At 40.0% G+C, this 16,043-nt stretch overlaps 1 protein-coding gene across 4 annotated transcripts in view; it reads left to right on the forward strand.

Annotated features, from left to right (window-relative positions):
- Positions 1-16,043, forward strand: part of ABLIM1 (actin binding LIM protein 1) — a 201,421-nt gene that overhangs the window by 177,961 nt on the left and 7,417 nt on the right. For 3 of the 4 annotated variants that reach the window (XM_064716223.1, XM_064716222.1, XM_064716221.1), the window contains exons 15-22: positions 2,583-2,687; positions 4,975-5,022; positions 7,408-7,554; positions 9,266-9,357; positions 9,497-9,593; positions 10,912-10,973; positions 11,280-11,340; positions 12,043-15,020. In XM_064716223.1, coding sequence (XP_064572293.1) covers positions 2,583-2,687; positions 4,975-5,022; positions 7,408-7,554; positions 9,266-9,357; positions 9,497-9,593; positions 10,912-10,973; positions 11,280-11,340; positions 12,043-12,080 — 650 coding nt within the window. In that variant the 3' untranslated portion in view covers positions 12,081-15,020. Of the gene's footprint in view, positions 1-2,582; positions 2,688-4,974; positions 5,023-7,407; positions 7,555-9,265; positions 9,358-9,496; positions 9,594-10,911; positions 10,974-11,279; positions 11,341-12,042; positions 15,021-16,043 lie in introns of those variants that run through there. The other variant, XM_064716224.1, reaches the window with a different exon arrangement.

Below are 16,043 nucleotides of genomic sequence, written 5' to 3' on the forward strand. Positions count from 1 at the left end.
TGCTTCCATAAATTGTGGGTGGTTTTGCAGCTGCATCCCAAGCACTTAAGCCTCGTTATGAGAGTGGGCTCCTCAGGGATGGCCTAATGGGAATCTAAGTGGCTGTACCATTCCTTCTGGAACAGATTGGAGGCAATGAGGCTGCCATCCTAGGAAGTGTGAAGGGGAGTTATTTGTTGCTACTAGCAGGAGTCATTAGGTACAACAGGAAACAGAAGCCAGCAGAGGCATCTGTAAAGCATCACCTTCAGGGTGACACCACAGTAACTGTCTGCCTGGTGCTGGGTGCATTGTACAACGTGTCCAGTTCTCTCTGAGCAAATTATCTGTGTCCCTGATGCAAGACCAGCCAGCATACATTTATGGGTGTGAGCACACTTATCTGGGTCTAGAGGTAGAGAAGGGTCTAAGGGTTTCCTCCCTGTATTTGTAGTGTTGGTGATAGAAGCGTTGCAAATTGAACATGCACACATGTAGTCTAGCAGTTCCCAATGGGTAAAATGTATTTGTGACTCCTCTATTGAGACAAGTCCACAGGTCAGTAAATCCCTCTTGTTTTTTTTCTTCCATTGAGTATAATTGTCAAAGAAAGCAAAAAGGCAGTGACAGGTTCTCTAACAACTAACTGTATCTCAAGACATATTAATATTGATGGGTTTTTCCCTTACAAAGCAATGATTTTGCTGAAAAGTAACTCATAATTTCTCAGTAGAATCAAGAGACCTGAGTAAAATCAAGTGAAGTGTTTCACCATCACAATATCTCAAAGGGTGGAGAAGTAGAACACAATATTGGCATTGCTAAGTAAAGGGCCATAGATTGAGATAAACAATAATGTTTAACTAATCATTCATGCTGCTTTTCAGAGGTAGCCCTTACTGTTACCCAGCCAGAAGTTCAGCATCACTGCACCAAGAATAGAAAACAACCATGAACACATGTGGTTGAGAGAGCATCATGTCATTTAGGGCTGAAATGTCAGAATGATAAATACAGAATTTTGTTCATGCATTCTTCTGGACAAATTTTGTGTAGCCAAACCCCCTGAACTGTGCATGCAATTTTTAAGGCATTCATATGGAGTGGGTTAACTTGTATACTGGCTGAAGCCTCTGGGGCAGATCTCAGCAAGGTTTGTAAAAGAGCTTTTTTTTTCTCCTTTAGTGCCTTTTAGATTGGTAGATGACTGTTCAAGTAAAAGAGGATTTAATGTATAAATTGTAAAGAAAACTTCTTTTTTCCTTCTCCCACACCTATTTCCCCACTCCAAATAGATAAATAGTGTGCTGAGTCTTAAGGTTTTGGGTCCTCTAACAGGACATAGGAAACAGGCTTGAAATTTTTTTTCCCATGTTTTATAGCCTTCTGTATTTGTTAGCATTCCCTCCTCTGCCCTCCATTTTTTCCCCTTCTTTTTTAACCAACATTTCTAGGGGTTTTTAAACCCTTGTGCATACTTTAAAAATGGAAAGGATTTGATGTTCCCCTACTTTTCACTGCTGGGGTCACCCCCACCCGTGTGAAATAAGCACCTGTGAAGATGGTTTTTCTTTGTGCAGGTTTGCTCTAGTTTGAAGAATGGTACAATAAAAGAGGCAGCTGCATTCTTCCAAGGCACACACACACAGAGATGTGAATGGATATCTGGCTGTTAAGCCTTGATACTTGGGGTCCACCCTCGTGGTTGTGCAGCAGCCCTGGCTCCCTGACAAGGCACAGAAACTTTCAGGGCTGTTGGATTGCTGTGCTGCATTGTCAGGAGGCAGAGGGGTAGCCCCAGTAGGAGTAATCCTACAAATGGCACAAACTGTGTGTGCAAACTAGAGCTGAGATTTATAGTCCTAGATTCAGCTTTTCTAGATTAACAGTGGTGAAGTATTATCATCAGAACCAAATTTGGCATTGATAGAGATTTGGAGTGGCACGAACAAAGTGTATACAGCCAGCAGATGGGCTGCACTGCTTTACAAATTATTTTGCCATATCAGAATTTTCCTAAACCAATGAAAGAGTGTTTGTGGAACAGTTATGCCTTTTGATATGGACCAAGTGACCTAACAGCTATTTTCTGTTTCTGGTTTCTGTAGACTTTTGGTTTAGTGAACTGTAGTAACTGCCAGCATCTGCTTCTATCTGCTTTGGGTTTGCATATCAACTACTCTGCTCCATGTTTGCGCCTTTTAATTCCAAATATCAATCTTTGTACTAAAAAATCATTGCCAAGTAACCTTCCATTCTTCTTTTCTGACCTGCCCATCTAATCACCAGCTACAAGCACACAGCTCCTGCCTGCATGCCGTCAGAATGAGTCTGAGCTGCTCAAACCTCAACTCCAGCCTGAACAAGAATTTTTTGTCTCTGCAGGAATATCGGGGGGGGAAAAAAAAGTCACCAGGGCTACTACCACCTCTCCTTATTGTTTGTATTTATACTTTTGGTTCAACTTCTTTTCTCCCTGGAGGTTTTGATTCCACCAGTTTTGTTTGGGTTTGATTGGGCTTGCCTTTTTTTTTTATTTTTAATTTTTTTTTTATTGTTGCTCTCCCTCTTCTCATTTTGTTTTCTCCATTCTTTCATTGGAGGCAATGAGCCGTCCAGCGGTCGGAACTCCCCTGTCCCCTATCGGCCTGACAGTCGCCCTCTCACTCCAACTTACGCTCAGGCCCCTAAACATTTCCATGTTCCAGGTAGGAGCTGGCACTGTGTGTGTCTCGCTGTCCTGTCACAGTGTAGAATGTAGCCTTTGTAACTCCTGTCTTGTCTCCATCCTTTCACACCGTTTGCCATGGGTTGCACCCTCAGCATTTGGAACTGCTTCTGGCCTTGCTGAGAGGGGTAGTGCCTTAAGGAACGTAGGGGTTTATTGTGATTTTTGGGATTTTTACCTATTCTCTTGGTCAGGTGTTTCACTCTTAGAATGCTTCATTTTTTCAGGGTTTTTTGATGGCCTGTGAGCTGTACATGAATTATGTCGGGCTCGGTTTTTCTCCCATTTGCACCAGCATAGGTCTGCTAATTTCAGAGGAGTTGGTTTTGAGTTACATGCAGAAAAGAGGTGGCCAGTGAGCCATTACATTTATTGTTCATTCAGATTGTTGTGGCTTGTTTAAGTTTTGAACACAGCAATTCTAGTTTAGTGTCCCTTTCTTTTTAAAGCAGGTGAGGTTGTTTTTTTGTTCTGTGCAATGGCTTGGTGTCCTCTCAGAGAGTCCTGCAGATCCACAAGGATATGTGTGCATTCGGATGTCCTTCCTACAGAGAGCAGTGTCTGTTTTGAAGTGAGCTCCACAGTTGTTCCAGCACCTGAGAAGACCATGTGTCTTGGATTTTGATGGGAAGAGCTGTGTGTCCCTAGGGTTTGGACAGCCTCTGGCTGCCTCAGCACTAGCTGAAAGCCTTGTTCTATCCAGTTACTTTCAGGTTCCCTTCAGCCTGGTGTTCCTCCTCACTGCCAGAGGTTACTGCCCTTCCTCCTCTCCTCAAATCTGGCAGATAAACATTTTGTGCACCCCCCTTTAAGTCAGGGTGACCTGGCTTGGCTGAGGTTGGCTCTTTTAACCACTTAAGCTCACCTGGCTCTCGGTGCCTCACTAAACTCAAGCCTAATTGCATGAATAGCTGTGAGAAGTGACCTGGAGCATGGTGTGGGAGCTCTCCTCGAGCTGGGGCCGTGCAGCCACGGAAGGAGCTGTGCTCCCATCCTCCCTGCAGCTCTCTGGGTCCGTGGGTGTGCAGAAGGACTGCATGAAATGTTCCTACCTGTTTGCTGCTCAAGTGGCCATAACAGATCCCACACAGGAATGAAGTACCACAGCCTTTCTGTGCAATGAGTTTGCCTGTTTGTTTAAGGATGTAGGGTTCTGCAGAGTAAGATTTGCCTCTGTTTCAATAGATTTTTAAGTTTAACTTTCCTTAACACCAAAGGCAAAGTTGTCTCCTGTAACACTTTAATTGGATCTGTGATACAGCACATGTGTTTCTGAAATTCCTTTTCATCTTTCACTCTAATGTAACTGAAAACTTTTTTCAGGCAGCATAAAGTAGCAAAATGGGTTTCTGACATTAATTTTCTAGCTCCCTGTAGTTCAATTTGCTCTTCTAATAAGATTTTGGCACATTTTTGCACTGTAGTGCTGATTTTGGATTAGCTTTTGTACTTGTAGCTGTGCTGAATTCATGAAATGTTGGCTGGGGTGGGAAGGTAGTTTAGAACAAAATGGTTCCTGTCCTAGATTATTATTTGGAAAAATATGGTATCATTTAGACATGCTGTAGATTTTACTGCTTTAGACTTCTGGGAAGTGTTTTTATTCTGATTTACATAGGTAATATGCAATATGGTGGGCCTCATATAAAAAAAATTACAGAAAAAAGAAAGAAAATCTGTCTCTATGGTTTGAGAATTAGTAGCATATCAGTGAACACTGCATAAAGAATTCCTTTCACTCACTGAAGTGTGGCTGTTGTTGCCTGTTCAAAGCAGTGTCCTAGGTGGCTATTTTGTTCTCTGGGTTTTGAAGTGAATTGTAGGCTCACTGCATTCTCCTCTGTTCAATCCAGCCAGTCAGTTGGAAAGGAAATTGAGCTGTTCTGACTGAAGCACAATTTTCCACAGAAGTTATTCGGGGTAGTTTTCCCCAAATGGCTTGTATCTTCACCATTGAAATGTCTTGCCTGCTTACATTTCTTCTCTTTTATGCCACTTTAAAATTGATGGTTCATGAGTTGATGCATCCACATGTTACAGAATCAGCTCCAAAGGACTTCATACCACATGTCTTTGACTTTTCACTTGTTCCTATGTTTTCTTTTCTTTAAATAATCTGGTTTTGTATAATACTAGAAATAGTTTTCTGGCTTTTTCTTGTGCTACATCCTTGATTTGGTCTATCTATTGCTTTAGTGGTTGAGTTATCTTTATGTACAACTGAAGTAGTTTTCACATTCCCTTTTTTCTGTTTCTTAATGTCACAGATCAAGGCGTCAACATTTACAGGAAACCGCCCATCTACAAACAACACGGTAAATGACCTTTCCCTTTTTATTTCAAAATTGGAGTGTCAACTGAATTTAAAAATGTGCAGTTTGTGAAAAGCATTCAGTTTTTGCTTTGCAAGCATAAAAATTTAGTAGTTCAAGCTTGAAATGGCTGTAATGGCATGTCCTGGAAAGTGATGCTGTTTTAAAGCCTGTTGTTTCATTTGGATTATATGGTTAATGTTGCCGTGTGGATATTAATGGCAAAATTGCTATTAGCTGAGATTTTGCTGTTTGCATTATGATACCTTCCAGCATTTCTCTTCTTTAAGCTTTTATTTTAAGAGTACAGGTACTGGTCATGTTAAAAGGAATTAACAGCAGACAGATCTCTGACAGTGACTTCACAAAATATCCCTATTTTGTGAAGTCATTTTGTGTACAATAATTTCTTTCTGCAGCAAAGATGGAGATGCTATAATCAGACTGGAATTCCAAATGTACCTTTAATGTGGTTTTAAATAAGAATCTTTAATTAGTGAAGATATTATAGGTGACTTATCAGTGACAGGGCTAATTTGACTCTCAGCCATGTGATGCAGCTCAGGTAGTTTGCTGTACTTGTTTTTCCAGGTGTTTGGGTTCTGAGTTGGACAGCAGTGTGAGTGCTCTGAGCTTTCTGGTGTTGGTGTTGTCATAGCAAGTCTGAAATGACAATGATGGCAGAAGCCCACAGCCTTGCCTGTCTTTAGTCCCACAGGGGAAAGCTGCATTTCAAGGGAGTGTGTTCACTCTTACAAGGAACATTATAAAGAATCATCATGAAGGAGTGTGTTAACTCTTATAAGGAATATTATAAAGGAATCATCATAAAGGAGTGTGTTCACTCTTCCCTCCTGCTGTGAACAGACAGCTGTGCATAGGAGATGGCTTTTATTTACCTCAGTGAAAGACAGATTACTCCTATTTGTAGACTCTGAATTTTCATCCCTTTGCAGATGTTTTATCCAGTGAAATGTATTTAGGGTTAAGTAGCAAATCAGCAGCACTGCAGGGCTTAGATGAACAGCTGGCGGAGAGCCAGTGAGCTGGGGTGAGCAGGAAAGCCCACAAGTGCATTCTGTAGTCAGGAATGAGCACCGCAGATTACACTGCTCTGCTATCACATCAGGGTCTTCCTTTCTTTCTTTTTTAAGTTTCAAACCTTAAGCTCATTTTGAAAAAAAGTCTTAACATTTTTTCTGTTTATTTTTATGGTTTTAATGTATCTCCTCACCTCCCATTAACATGTGAATGTTTAACCACTGACATCACCAATTCTAATACGTAAGTACTGTTTGAAGTCATGCTTTTGTAAACTCTGACCAGCTCCCTCCATGCCTGCAGTTATGCTTAGAGTTTTTCAATCATCAGCTGCTCAGAATTCCCAATGATATCTAACACTGATGTTGCTTAACTACCTGGAATGTGTTGGAGGAGCAACACAGTGCATCACTTTGTTTAAAAATATCTTTCTGTTAAAAAAAAAAAAAAGAAAGAAAATTCTGGAACTGTTGCTACTGATAGAATAGCCTCATATAAGCAAAGGTGATTTGAGCTAACACATTTTCCAGCTCAGAGTTAGTTAAGGTTGGGTTGAATGTACACTGAATCCTATTAGATGATTTTTTAAAATATTTTTTACTGTCAAGAAGAGAAAACCATAATGCATATCCTCACATGCTTTTACAAGGCTTTGGCTTAAAATGGAATTAAAGTGGAAGCCCCACTACCAAGCTGTTTGTCGGTGAGGTTCATTGCTTTGCAAGTGCCTTGCCCTGCCAAGTTGATCTTAATGGAGTTCAGTATTCATTAATAAGTTCATATCTGCTTTTACTACTACTGCATGCTCTAAGCAAGGGCATGCAGCACGAAAAAAATCCCCTAGTGAAATATATTTGTTTCAGGTTTCTTTACTTGTTTGTTTTGCAGCTTTTCACAGATGAAATAATTAGCACCAGTAATGTTAGGATTTGTGCTGTTACTCTGATCTATTAGTTTGCTTCCCCTAGAGGGAAAACTTACTAGTACATAAATCTGAGTTCATCTTCATAAATAATCAGCTGTCCTCAGGAGATATTGGCAAATACTGCTAGGCTGCATTTTCTCACTCTTGCATAATCATTCTTACACTGTGAAACCCTAGTAAAATCCAAAGCTGATATGGGGTTATCTTTGGGGTGGGGATGCGGGAGGAGAGGAAGGTTTGATTCCAGTCTGTTGGCAAGAAAAAGGCATTGCTTTGCTTCAATCTGCAATTGGAAAAGCAGAACATGAAAATGTTTGCTTTTGAAAACTAACTTCTTGTAAAGTACAACATTTTGCCAAAATAAGGCTGACTTTGTGCTGCTCCAGCTGATCACATAGCTAAGTTCCCTGATTGCCATCTAGATGCAGCTGCCTTGGCAGCACAGAGCAAGTCCTCCGAGGATATCATCAAGTCCTCCAAGTTCCCAGCAGCTCATGCACCAGCACCCAACGAGATACCAAAGATTGAGACTGACCACTGGCCAGGCCCTCCCTCCCTGGCTGCCATAGGTATGGAAACACAAACCATTCATCTCTGCAGCTCCAAAGGTACTGCTGACCGGGGCACACGCACAGGGCAGCTGCAAAAAGGTGGAGGAAAGGTGGTGTCCACCTGATGCTCACCACAAAGTGTAGCTCTCCTTGTGAGACCCCTGAGTGTCTGAGTCTAAAACTGTTGAATTGCACTGAGTAGAAGAGGCTTTGCTAAAGGACTTTGAGATTGATCACACTGATATTAACCCACAAGCAAATTTTTGAATTCTAGTGCAGTAACTTAAAAAGTGTGGTGTGTCACACAATCCTAACTTCTCTCAGTTATTCTATTTAATCTTTTAGTCCTAAGCTAATAGCAAAAATTCCACAAAAAACATGATTGTTTCCAACCACATGACTAATTTCATGGCAAGAAACAACAGCTGAATTGGAACAATTACCAGACTAAATAATTCCTGATTTTCAGAATTACTGTTTCTACAGACTTTGTATTTTTCTTTTGTGTTGTAGCACTACATATATCTTATTTTCTTTTCTTTAATTCATATGCATCATCAATTTAAATTTTTTTCTTTGTATTTTTTCCCTCTGTTGAGTTTTTATTAACCCCTGTAGCATAAAATAGGCAATTTAGCCTAGGTTCATTTCTGAAGTTATGTCTGAACCACTGAGGTGTTGCTTGATTCAGGTCTCTGTGAGGGAGTGTATGGCTTTCTTAACAGTGGGATCTTCACAGGAGTTTTGGGAGAGAAGACACAGGGTGAGAGATCAGAGACCAACTGAAGGGGCTGCACATGCAGCAGCAGCTTTTTGAAAATGTCCTTTAGTTGGGATTGCAACCTGAAAACATGTAGAGTCCCTGAGTCACAGGAATAACATCAATATACTTGAAGCTCTGTCATCTGCATAATTGAAATGTTTACATACTTTAAACCCTGAGTTTGTCTAGCACAGTGTTGGTAAATAACTGTATCACATAAAGCCCTATGCAGAAAAAAATAGAACTGCTGTCTAAATGCTTGCAGCAACAGTACATCCTGTCTGTTCATGGGATTGTCCTGGCATCCAGACTGGATGATTTATTAGAAATAAAAATTATTCAATAAAAACTAAGGAATTAAAATGTAGAACACTTGTGCCTACAAGTGTTCTACATTTTAATTCCTTAGTCTATTTTAGCTCTATCCAATGGATCAAATTAATTGACTTCATTTTAGACTAAAACCAATGCCTTGTTTATTTTAAATATGAATGTTTATTTAGGAGAATAATGTAGTTTAATTTTCCATTTGAAATGTTAATTCAGATTCTGTTAATGCTTCTCTGGGCCTAGATAAAAGAGTAAATGTAAATCAGACTTTAGGTTTTCAGCTGTGATCAGTTGCTGCTGTTATTGAACCCATGTTTCCAGAACTAGCAATGTGAGCTCCTTCCTCTATTAGGGTCAATCATGACATTTGTATTGAGGACTATTGCTTGGTTTGGAACTTGTGTGTAGTTTAAGTTCTTTTTAGTTTATAACCAGCCTGATAAGCACAGAACAGGCTACCCAAGTGAGTTTTATTAAGAAGGAATTTTGAAAAAGTCTTTTGACTTTGCAAGGAAATACTGCTTTGTTTATTCAGCAAATCAAACTGACCAGTTCTGTGAACTAGCATTGAAATCTTGGAGCTGCAGTTGAACTGATGCACAAAGCTCTCTCTGTGCTGTGGTTTTGTGGAAGCAGGAGCTGACATGAGACGCAGATCAAGTGGAAGGGAGGAAGATGATGAGGAGCTGCAGAGACGCCGGCAGCTGCAGGAGGAGCAGCTCATGAAGGTGGTTATAAGCTTGTCCTCATGCTGTTTCTGAGCACCATCCAAAAAGTGCCCCTTTGCTTTCTGTAAGCAAATCCTACCACTGTCTTGCTCAGCTTTATTTTATTGATATGTTTTTTTTTTTAAATTGCCATTTGTAGCTCAACTCTGGTCTGGGGCAGTTAATATTGAAGGAAGAGATGGAAAAGGAGAGTCGCGGTAGGTCAGCCCTTTCTGCCAGTCGTTACGATTCTCCAGGTAATTCATGGAGGCAATAATCATGAATAATGGGTATAAACACCACAGAATGCACACACCAAGTAGAATACACTTATCAAGTAGTGTCCCAGAAGAGAGACAGCTGGGAAAGCTGCTTGATACATGTTTATGTGGTGATCTGCCCTGAAAAAGTGGCCTGATTTATCACCTGATTTTGTGAGGGGAGGACTGTTGTGGTTGTTTTTTTAATTAAAAGAAATATGAGGCTGAGTATTTTCAGGCAATTTTGAGGAGAGAGCTGCTTTAATATAGATACAAAGTGGGATGAAGTGTTCAGTGACTCTGGCATCACACACACTAATAGGCCGGGTTATTAAATTACAGCAACACATTTTGCTTACACTGGTGGTTCCTGTCCCTGCTTAGTCTCTTCTCCCAGGAAAAGATATTCAGCATTATTGACCAGTGGGGCTGCATATTCCAAACACAGCCAGTGTTTTGACCTGGGCTGACATTTTAATTGGGTGTATTTTGTTCCAAAGCAAAAGCACAAAAGCTAACTTAGATTAGTGACTTAGATTCTTTGCCTCATTGCACATTTTGACGTATGGCTGTGGCCTTCTCACATCTCCAGAGAAGGGTTTGGGGGTTTTATTTTACTGTCTTCATTCACCAGCCATTGTAACATGAAAGCTTTACTTTGAGCCAAGAAGAGACAAGATGAGTCTCTCTGGAGTCATCCACTGGAGCAGTTGCCAAGCAAACTAAGATTTCCTTAGGTTCCCTGTTTTATCAGTGTGTTATCTTGATGGGCTTGGAGAGGATTCCTGTGGCTCTCACTCACTGTCTTTAATTTTTATGGGGCCAGAGTCTACCTGCTCAACTCAAAGCTTATGATTTTTTGATTAATCTTAGCACAGGTTGGAGACCTCCTTTATTTGAGATATGTCCATCCCTCTTTGCAGGGATAATCAGTGCCATCATCAGTTCCCTTTTGGAATCGGGTGATGCCAAAGCAGATGCCATGGGTGATCCATGAGCGTTATTTTCAATCCAGGGGATACCACCTTGATTTTGAGCCTGGAAAAATCAGTGTCCCTTGTTAATGGCCTGCCACCATGGCATGATAAAGCTGTTTGTAACTTACAGAATGTGTGGAAGTTTGTGTTGAGTTTGGGACTGAGTTTCTTAAAGTCAGTGTGTCTCAGTTGTGTGTTTGCTTGGCTCTTTTAACTGTGTATTTTGTATTAGGTGATTCCTGAAGTGCTCTAGTTTTTTATTGATTCCTCAAGTGCTCTAGTTTTTTAGTTTCCATGGGATTTTTCCAGTAAAATATTTTCCCTTCCTCATTCAACAGCACATGCTTCAGCCTCCAAAACCTCTTCTCTCCCTGGGTATGGAAAAAATGGACTTCACAGGGTAAGAAGATGGTGATTTTGAGACATGAAAGGTGGCTTTAATTATCCATGGTATTAATTTCCATATCAATTGTATTGGATTTTCAGTTTGATAAATGTTTCTTATATAACCACCTGAAGTCACAACAAACCTATTTTCCCCTCCCACAAACTACTTTGTTATAAAGGCAAAAAAGCAAAGGAAGAAATATTGTAAAATTGTGGGGGAAGTAAAAAAATTAAAGCAATTTATTTGTCCCCGTGTACCAACCTTCTTGTAAAGTCTTGAAGTGTGAATTTATGCTCTGTCCCTCTTTTCCTGTTACAGCCGGTCTCTACAGACTTCGGTCAGTACAACAGTTATGGGGATGTGAGTGGTGCTGTTAGAGGTAAGGATGAGGAGCCTTTTGCAATCTATTAGTAATAAATGTAAAAATGTGATGATGTTTGATCATTTCAGCTGTTTTATATTAAGGCTAGGGATGTGATTACTTTGTATTTGCTCAGTACATTTTAATTTTCTCTGGCAAACTCAATTAACTCAAAACACTTCAAATACCTGTTAAAAATGTTGGGTTTATTTTGCTAAATCTGTTATGTGGAGCTTATCATTTTTCATACTTTATCATTGGATCAAATGGAAGGCAAATAACATGTGCATTATCAGGAATATGAACTGAGTTCTGTGAGTTTTGTGAGTTTTTTTCTGTGAAAATTACCATCAACTGTGCAGTCTGGAACAATGTGCCCCAGTGAAGAAAGGGAGATAATGCCCTCTAATCCCCCTTGCTGCTCATGATCTTCACTATGACTTTGAGCAGGATGTGGTACCAGTCAGTGCCAAATAAAAATTGATAATATTATTTGTGAAAGTTACAAAACTTGGAGAGTTAACGAAAAGAACTGCAATACTTGGAGTGTTCAACTCCACAAACAAAGTCCAAAATTAGAAATGTTGCTGGCTTTAGAGAATCAGATGGGATTTTGGAAAAATCAGATATAACAGAAAACAGAGAAGGATTCTGGTAGATTGTGACTGATTCCTGTGATTGTGACTCTGAAGCTGATGAGATTTCTCTTTTGCTTTTCAGATTTCCAGGTAGAGTACGGGTTTTCATCAATCAACTGACAGCAGAACCTAAAGCAGCTCCTTGTTCAACTCTGAATTTCTGCTACAGGGAAGGGTTTCTTAAGACAATAGCTTTGATTTTCCTGCATGTTTAAGCATAATCACCAATGTAGATCCTTATCAACAAAAACCAGGCACAGCCTCGGATTCCTCCTTGTCACCTCCCCAGAGCTGAGCTGAGACAACTCACACCTGTTCTGTGACTTGCTCTGTGAAATCCACTCTGTTCCTGTATGAGTTATCTGTAATAGCCTTCTCTGGACACATGAGGGTGGATTTATTTCCAGCCTCTCTAGTACTGACCCCAGAGACACATAGAAAGTCTCTTCCAGAGGGAATTTTCTCTCATACCAGGAGCTTTGAACTCCTCAATTTTACCCTGGGATTTGCTGTCCACACAAGATGGCTGATCAGTAGTTTTCTACCGTGCTGCCATCCCAGATGAGCCAGAAAGAAGTGTGCCTGCAAATAGAAACCTTTTTACTTCAATTACTGCCTGCAAGGTTTTTTTCAGAATGGTTTGAGTCTGCCTGGCTCCTCAGCACAATCACAATATGAAATGGCAATTTAAGAAATTGTTTAATTACTTGGATAATTTTGTTAATGGCATATCAAAATCATGATGATTGGAAAGAGAATAAGATTATGGGAGGGGAGTAGAGCTGTCCATGTATTGTGCTCCAAATGTTATTTCCTTAGATTTAGTACCTGTGTCAAAACAGCACCTTTTTATCCCATCACTGTTTGTGTTCATAGTAAAAATTACCCATTGTAGAGACAAAAAAAAAAAGAAGGATATCCCTCAGCTGATACAGTAAATTACAAATAGGAAAGCCCAGAGGTGTAGGAGTGCTTTCTGTGCAGTTGGGTGGGATCTGAATTAATGCTAGGCAAGAACTAGAGAAGAATTTCACTAGTCACTGGGGTGGGAGAGGGACCACCACTCTCCTGGGGTGCCCAGTCCCTGGAAAGTGGTGCAGGTCAGCTCAGGAGGGGATTGTCACCTGCCTGAGCAGGGACAGGAGCTGTGGTGGCTGAGGGGACTGAAGGATCCCTCTGCCCACCTCACAGGAGTAGTGAACAGCAGCCATGGCAATGATTGAAATAATTAGACCAAGAATTAAGACTTGAGGGAAGTCTCAGGGCAAATTCACCTTTGTCTTCACCACTACTTGAGTGCCTTTACCCTCTGTGTGTGTAACCTCTGTGTCTGCTGTGTGCCTGTATCCGATGCAGTCCCTCCCGGATGGTCATGTCCCTGGAATGAGAATGGACAGAGGAGTATCTATGCCTAACATGTTGGAGCCAAAGGCAAGTGCAGATGTTACTCACTTTCCTTCAAGACTTTGAAGGTTTTACTGTGAAATGCAGATAAAATATGGGAAATGTCTTAGTTCCCTTGTTTTCTTTTACCTGACCTCAGTCCCTGCTCCTTATGTGCCAAACCTCTCCCTTTGTTCTGGACTGTGTTCTGCAGGATTAATGCTCAGGCAGGCTGAGGGCAGCCCTGTGTGACCCCTGGGGTAAGGAAGCTTTTCTAGGGACACAGTGACAGATGTGGAAGGTGCTCCACAGCTGGTTCTCTGCCAGGCTTTCACCAGCCAAAGCACCAGGCCAAACTCAGATCTGTCCATTTTGGAAAGTGCTGCAGAATATTGTGGCTCACAACACATTGTTGAGGCTGTCTCAATTCCAAAGATTATGGGAAATCTTTGACTGGAAGTAAGATACCTACATGTCTGTCTGGATCTGTTCCTCAGCTCCCAGCACTGCTCACCTGAGACCTGTCCATAGTGTTGAATTCCCTGTATGAGAAACTCTTCAGGAGATTTATTGGAAAAAAGAGGCAATGTCTGCTAATTACAATTTAAGACACAAATTAAAATGCTTTTACAGCTATGTCTAGAGATGCCTGAGTTAAAAATGAATATAATATATCAAGGGAATTCAACCAGGGCTGTGTTAAATGTTACAACTTTATTGCTGGTGAACCTTCCATGAAATCATGATTTTGCCAAAGTTACAAGGATCAGAATTTCTGCAGTTAAGTGAGGAGCTCACTTTGCAAACCAGATAACTTCTTGTGCTTCCGAGTCACCTCCAGGCCAACTGTACAAGGCAATAACCCTGGCTGTATAAGCTGAGACCCCAGTGCACTGTGCAGTTACAAGTGGTTTTATATGTGATATAAATAAGACTCTGGGGACTCCTAAGATACTGCTTTTTATTCCAAATAATTTCTTTTTCAGTGCAATAGAAATTCTTACAGTCACCACTGCTGTTGATGTACCCAGTGATTTGGGAAGCTATTTCGGGTGACAAATTCTGTCAGTATTATTAATGACAAAATTTAATGATTATTTATTAATGGTTATTTTAATTTTAAAAATTATGGGAAATTTCCTGAGATAATAGATCACTTTCTGTTGCTGTTTATAAAGGTGATGCCAAATACTCAGGATGTATGAATTGGCACTGTTCTTATTTGTGCCAATTGTCCAACACTAACTCACACCTGCTAAAATAAAATAACCCAATTCAGAGTCAGCATGAAACATATGAAAAGTAAAGATTAATAATCCTGAGAATGACTAGATATTACCAAATGGTTCTCCAGAAAGGACAGAATTTGTGCATCTTGCCAGCCCAGAACTGAGACATGCCTTGTTGTGAATATTTAAACATAAAATGTACTTATGACCATAGATTTTGACTTAAACTCTGCCTGTTTAAATATGAAAAGTTACATTTTAGTTTCCTATAATGCTGTTTATAGTAGCCATTTCCAGTACCAAACATAAAAAATGTAACTCCAAGTATAGACCTAATTGTACAATTGTGACAATGTCAGACTCTCATAAGAATCATATCTCACAATTGGTATGTAAGCACACATTATTTAAATTATTACTACTTACAATAAAATCAGTGGTGTGTTCATTGATGCCTGAATGTTATTTATTATGTTTTTGAAAAGTTCATTGGGATAATTGTTAACAATGGAATGAACTTAATTGCTGAGAACTTCACAAAAGTCTATTAAGTCAAACTTCTTCAGATGTTGAAATAATGTAATTAATAGCATTTAATAATAGCTCAGCTCTCTCCAGGAGATTGTTGGTCATCTCACTCATATTCCCAGTGGGCAACTAAGACCCATAAATGACAGTAAAGGCTAAGCCAGTTGCCATTGAAGTTTCCAGAAAAACTTCATTGACTTGACTAGGGGTTGGATGAGGGGTCTGGGAATTCTGCTTTGCTACAGAGACATGCAGTGGGAAGGGCTCTGGAGATGGTCTGGACAGAGCATGAGCTCTTCTAAGTCATTCCAGGCATGGAAGTGTCTATCCAAGGGAAAAAAAAAATTAGAACAGAGTTTTATTTGCCAGGGATGATTCCTGAAACTGATTTTAATATTTTCTGAAATCCTTTCCAAGCAGCGCTGTTTCTATTAGTTGTTTGAATTCTTTAACTATCAAAAAAGGTGAAGAAAATCATGTTATAAATTCTACTGAATGCAGTGGCCCCCACTAATTAATATTTTGCTTATTCAGAGATGCTGCTGTTTTTACGCACTTCCATGTTTTTAAAGCCTATTTACTGTCAGTCCTTGGGGCTGTCCACACTCTGGCAACCATTATTTAGACCAATGAGTGACAAATGCAATTATTTTAATAAATTTATACATTGATAGATGAGGAAATACATTGTCTAGAAAGGACTCTGCCTGACCAAACCAGCTGATGTATTATATACAGCATGAAAATTTTTGCTTTACAGTATGAGGTAGTTCAGGGCTAAACAAGTTCTAGGTCTGTTCAGATCAGCTTGTTTTCCATACAACTTTAGGAAAAAAAGGATAAGAAAAAAACCCCCCAAAAAACTGACAAACTGATATTTGCTTTGCAAAAGAAAACAAATATTTGTGTGTTTATGAAAATGACACACGTTTTGCTCTGTCTT

The sequence above is a fragment of the Zonotrichia leucophrys genome, chromosome 6, assembly GCF_028769735.1.
Source record: "Zonotrichia leucophrys gambelii isolate GWCS_2022_RI chromosome 6, RI_Zleu_2.0, whole genome shotgun sequence".
Taxonomy (NCBI): Eukaryota; Metazoa; Chordata; class Aves; order Passeriformes; family Passerellidae; genus Zonotrichia; species Zonotrichia leucophrys.